This window comes from Saccostrea cucullata, unplaced genomic scaffold (assembly GCF_032062105.1).
Source record: "Saccostrea cucullata isolate Sc308-1 unplaced genomic scaffold, CSIRO_AGI_Scuc_v1 ctg9626, whole genome shotgun sequence".
NCBI classification, from domain to species: Eukaryota; Metazoa; Mollusca; class Bivalvia; order Ostreida; family Ostreidae; genus Saccostrea; species Saccostrea cuccullata.
Genome location: NW_026925238.1, coordinates 5,675 through 10,322, shown reverse-complemented (window position 1 = coordinate 10,322; position 4,648 = coordinate 5,675). Strand labels below are relative to the sequence as shown.

Below are 4,648 nucleotides of genomic sequence, written 5' to 3'. Positions count from 1 at the left end.
TTTTCCACCACATAAACGGTCCATCACTGAGTATACTTTTCCGTAGCCAACGAGAATAATTTTGGATTAGAAAACTGGAGAATTTCCATTGGTACCAACTGTGTCCCGTTATTAGCAGTCCTATTTTTTGTTCATATGAAGCAGATTAGGAAATAACAGAAAGATCCGAAGATTAACCTCCCCAAGAAAATAAGTGATTTCACAGTAGTCACAGCTCCACCCACTCAGAAGTTATTGGCAAGTTAAAAGTTTTTGCGAACGAGCAGACAGATTGACAATAGATAGATAGACAGACAACAGATGGACAGATAGACCGACATACATACAAACGGACGGATTGGACAAAAATTATATATATTATCATCTATTATGGGGATATGATAAATATAGTTTTACTTTTACAGTATATAAGTTATACTATCTATAAATAATAACCATTTTAGCACCAATGAATGATTTATCATAGTAGGATTTACACATAAAATAAAAATGGCAAGCATCAGTAAAAGTAACAGATTCGAGAATACATTGTAACTAAGTGATGGTATCAGTTGGATTAAATTTGAATGTTATATTTTAGAGGCGAGAAGAGTCCACTTCTGGTTGTTACATATCAATAAGTTGTATTTTTTCATTTAATGTGTTGAATTTATCTTATTTCTGCAAAAACGGCTTTTGGTATTGTAAATTTTGCAAAGATTGCTATATGTGAAAGGAAATAAATTATTATGCCTCGGACAGAGTCCGATGTATGGTTTACCTGGGTCCGTTGTATGGTAAAATGAACACACCAGTAAAAAAAATCCCAAAGAAAAATAATGCACAATTTGAGTTGAAATTATATAACACATAAATCTTCTTTTCAAAATAACGAGAATTGAAGGTCATACGAAATAATGTCTTCAGCATTTTAAATAGTCTACAGAAATGATTCATGTGAGCCACTTTATTAAGCCTGAAATAATTTTTTTGATTTTTTAATGAAAGGTAATAACTGCAGAGTCGATCACAAATATGCTTTGCGTAGACATCGGTAAGAATCTCCAAATCATATTTGCAGTACTATCTAGCGAAAAAATATTAGTAAGAAAACGGTAAAGACACCAATGATTACGGCAGAAATGTTTAAAATTTTCCTCCACCGCGAGGCCTCCTCTAATGACGTCATCCTCTGTCTTAATTCTTTTATCTCCTCTCGAGTCATGGTGTGTTTAGCATCCTCATCAATTCCGCAGACCCAATTCTTACAAAGGGTCGCGAGTCTTCTAAAACCACCTGTAAATGCAAAGGCAATGCCTTGAATTAAATAAAACTTCTTAATTTGAATTAAAGATAATTGGACAACATTAATCAGTGTCAAGTGCTAAAAACCGCCGCGGTATTTTTTCCTAATAAGGATTCCTATTGAATCACTCAAGAGTTTATTGAAACCTTTTTTTTAATTTCCACAGCTCTACACATGTTACATGTATATTTTTTTTCTTCATTAAGCTTTAAGAAGGATAAAATAATAAGATCACAATTTTTAGGTATCTCATTTAAAAAAAGAGGGTATTAAGAATTTTTTCTTTCTTTCAGTCAATAGGAATGAATTTTGAATCAAAAATTGAAATACAAAGCCGAAAAAAATATATGTATATATAAAAGGATTTTGAGATACGGAACAGTATGCAATCTCAAAGTCTATAAAACAACGCAAAAAAGGAGCAGAGTAAACATGGACCTCCGAAACATCAGAGGTGGGATCAGGTGCCATGGACGAGTAAGCATTCCCTGCTGACAAGTCACACCCGCTGTGTGCTCATGGTCATGATCGGGAAATAACAGAAAAATCCGTTGTCAATTCAGTGTATAAATAATGGACTAACAATTTGTAAGAAAAACATTAGTCAGCATTTGATTTAATGATAAATTGTATTTGCTGACAAGGTCTAAATTTCAATAAATTTTACTCTCATCAGATGTCAGTTTCTGGTTCTCCTGAATCTCCATAGGTTTGGAGTCTTCTTCCTTCAAGTGAACAGAGATGTGAACATCTTCATCCTCGTCATCTGTCAGTTCTGGTTGTACATCATCATTCCTTGTCCACCATGTTAGACGATGGAGCTAAAGACAACTAAGATTTATTTTTACTCTATTATTCGACTTGCACTGAAGGATTTATTAAAGGCATGAGAACGATGTACCTTATTTGCAGGGCGAGGTTGCGTAAACAAACTGATGACAACCATAGCAATCGTTGCAAATATCGCTAAAAGTGTTGCAAAATGCAGAAAATCCACTTTTGAGATGATTTCTGGTCTGGGGTCTACATCATCACTGCCACATGCAGGTGCTGGAAAAGTAAAATCTAGGACCATGCGTACAAAACCCACTACTATGCTTAGCATCAGTCCCCAAAACACTCCCTGGAATAAAATTTAAACAAAGCGAATTCAGTGACATACATGAATAATCTCTCCTTCAGCTTTACATTCTCTCTGCATTATTTAATCAAGATTTAAATTTTCAACCTGTTCTGTGGTCCTTTTCCAGAACAAACCCAAAAGAAACATCATACACAGAGGAGGTACAAGATATGATCTCACAGACTGGATATAAAACCAGAATCGCCCTCCCTGGGTCTGCTGTAAAATCGGTAACCACAGGATACTGAGTCCAACGAGAATAAGGACGGTAACTCTTCCAACAATCATCAACTCATGCTGAGAGGCCTTTTTACGAAACTGGTGCCAGATATCGAGGGTCATGATGGAGCTAGCGCTGTTCAGTATTGAAGTAAGTGTACTCATTAAGCCGGCCAGCAGGGCAGCGAGCATAAGCCCTCGTAGACCTAAATATTTCCGTGAAGCATGTATATGAATGCAAAATGGATAAATTTATATTTCGGCCATAGAAAACTAAGAAGACACATTAAAAAATACTAATTCTGAAAAATGTGCCTTTTTTACACACACACACGGTATGACTTTAAATATCGCATATATCTTTTTTGAGAACTGCTCGTCAATTGAAGCTGTAGCCGATATATATGCATATGACATATAACCGTTGAATCTTTAATATTCAAATAGTGGTTTATGTTAGATGAAACTTATTGTTTCTATTTGAGAACATAATATTTATTTTTCGAAAACGTGTAATCATTTTTATAAACTACCAATTTATTTTCTAACTTTCTGGAATTTTTTTCGAAAAGTTAAATCTTCAGATCCTAAAAATTTATTAATTTTGAAAATTTTGTGAGTTATATGCAATAATCTTGCGATTTATGTGCAAAGAAAATTAAACATTGTAATTGTTTTGGGAAACGTTACTAGTTTACTAGGGTAAGTTTCGCATTAATAGGTGTGATAAGGGTTAGTATCGTATAAAAAGATGTGATAAGGGTAAATTTTATAGCTGTAACTAGGGTTAGTTTCGCATTTGTAGCTGTGATTAGGGTTAGTGTCGACAGTAGAACATATGGAAAGTGTCAACTGTCAACCGTCGACCTGTCCCCCGTCGACACTAGAACACAAGGGAAGTGTCATCTGTCAACCTGTCCCCGATCGACACTAGAACACAAGGGAAGTGTCAATTGTCACCGTCGACCTGTCCGCGGTCGACAGATCATATGGGGCTCTATGAAACGTGTCAACTGTCGACCTGTCCCCTGTCGACACTAGAACACAATAAAAGTGTCATGCAACTGTCAACCGTCGACCTGTCCCCGGTCGACACTAGAACACAAGGGAAGTGTCAACTGTCAACCGTCGACCTGTCCGCGGTCGCCACTAGAACACAAGGGAAGTGTCAACTGTCAACCTGTCCCCCTGTTGACACTAGAACACAAGGGAAGTGTCAACTGTAAACCGGTGACCTGTCCCCGGTCGACACTAGAACACAAGGGAAGTGTCAACTGTCAACCGTCGACCTGTCCTCGGTCGACACTAGACCAAAAGGGAAGTGTCAACTGTCAACCTGTCCCCGGTCGACACTAGAACACAATGAAAGTGTTGTGAGATGTGTATTGTTTTATTATGTATATAATTAGTAACATTAAGTTTCTTGAACCTTCCAGAGTGGTCAACATGTTTGGTCATTTTATCTAGAACATTCTTAAATTTTGTGTATGTCCAGATTGTTCCAGTAATATCATTTTTTAACATTTTCTAGAATATTCTAGATTTATAATACTGTATAAATACCCTGTCAATTCAATGCATAGATATACAATAATTGTGAATACTTTGTCGTATAAGCACTATTGAGATATAACTGGGATATAATTACACTGGACATTGTGTACAGCAACGGACACTCTGATGTATGTATTTTTAGATTCTTGCTAAGTTTGTACTTTATGTTTCATATACTTATTATAAACTACTGTAAATAAATTATTGTTAAGTTTAAATTGTGTTATTGATCTTTGCTGGCATTTAGGGTAATTCTGACCCATAACAGAATTGGGGGCTCGTCCGGGATAAAGAATTTTTGCACTTTTGCAGTTTATTGTCATAATTTTGCTCATTAAATTTTTGTTAAATTTGATTATAAGCCAGCAGAAATCAACATGGTGTTTTCGGTCACAGACTTTCTTAGTTCACCAAGTGTTCAGGTTTTTGATACGTTAAAAAAGGATGACTTGATCGCATTAGGTTTG

General features: G+C 35.8%; 1 protein-coding gene across 1 annotated transcript; it reads right to left on the bottom strand.

The window, feature by feature from the left end:
- Positions 1 to 1,031: 1,031 nt before the first annotated feature.
- On the bottom strand, positions 1,032 to 2,930 carry LOC134268403 (sodium/glucose cotransporter 4-like). Its single transcript, XM_062750648.1, has 4 exons — positions 2,514 to 2,930; positions 2,187 to 2,408; positions 1,953 to 2,106; positions 1,032 to 1,275 (listed from the first exon to the last, which is right to left on the bottom strand). The coding sequence occupies exons 1-4, from the start codon at positions 2,817 to 2,819 to the stop codon at positions 1,067 to 1,069; spliced, it is 891 nt and encodes a 296-aa protein (XP_062606632.1). The 5' UTR covers positions 2,820 to 2,930; the 3' UTR covers positions 1,032 to 1,066.
- Between the last annotated feature and the right edge of the window lie 1,718 nt (positions 2,931 to 4,648).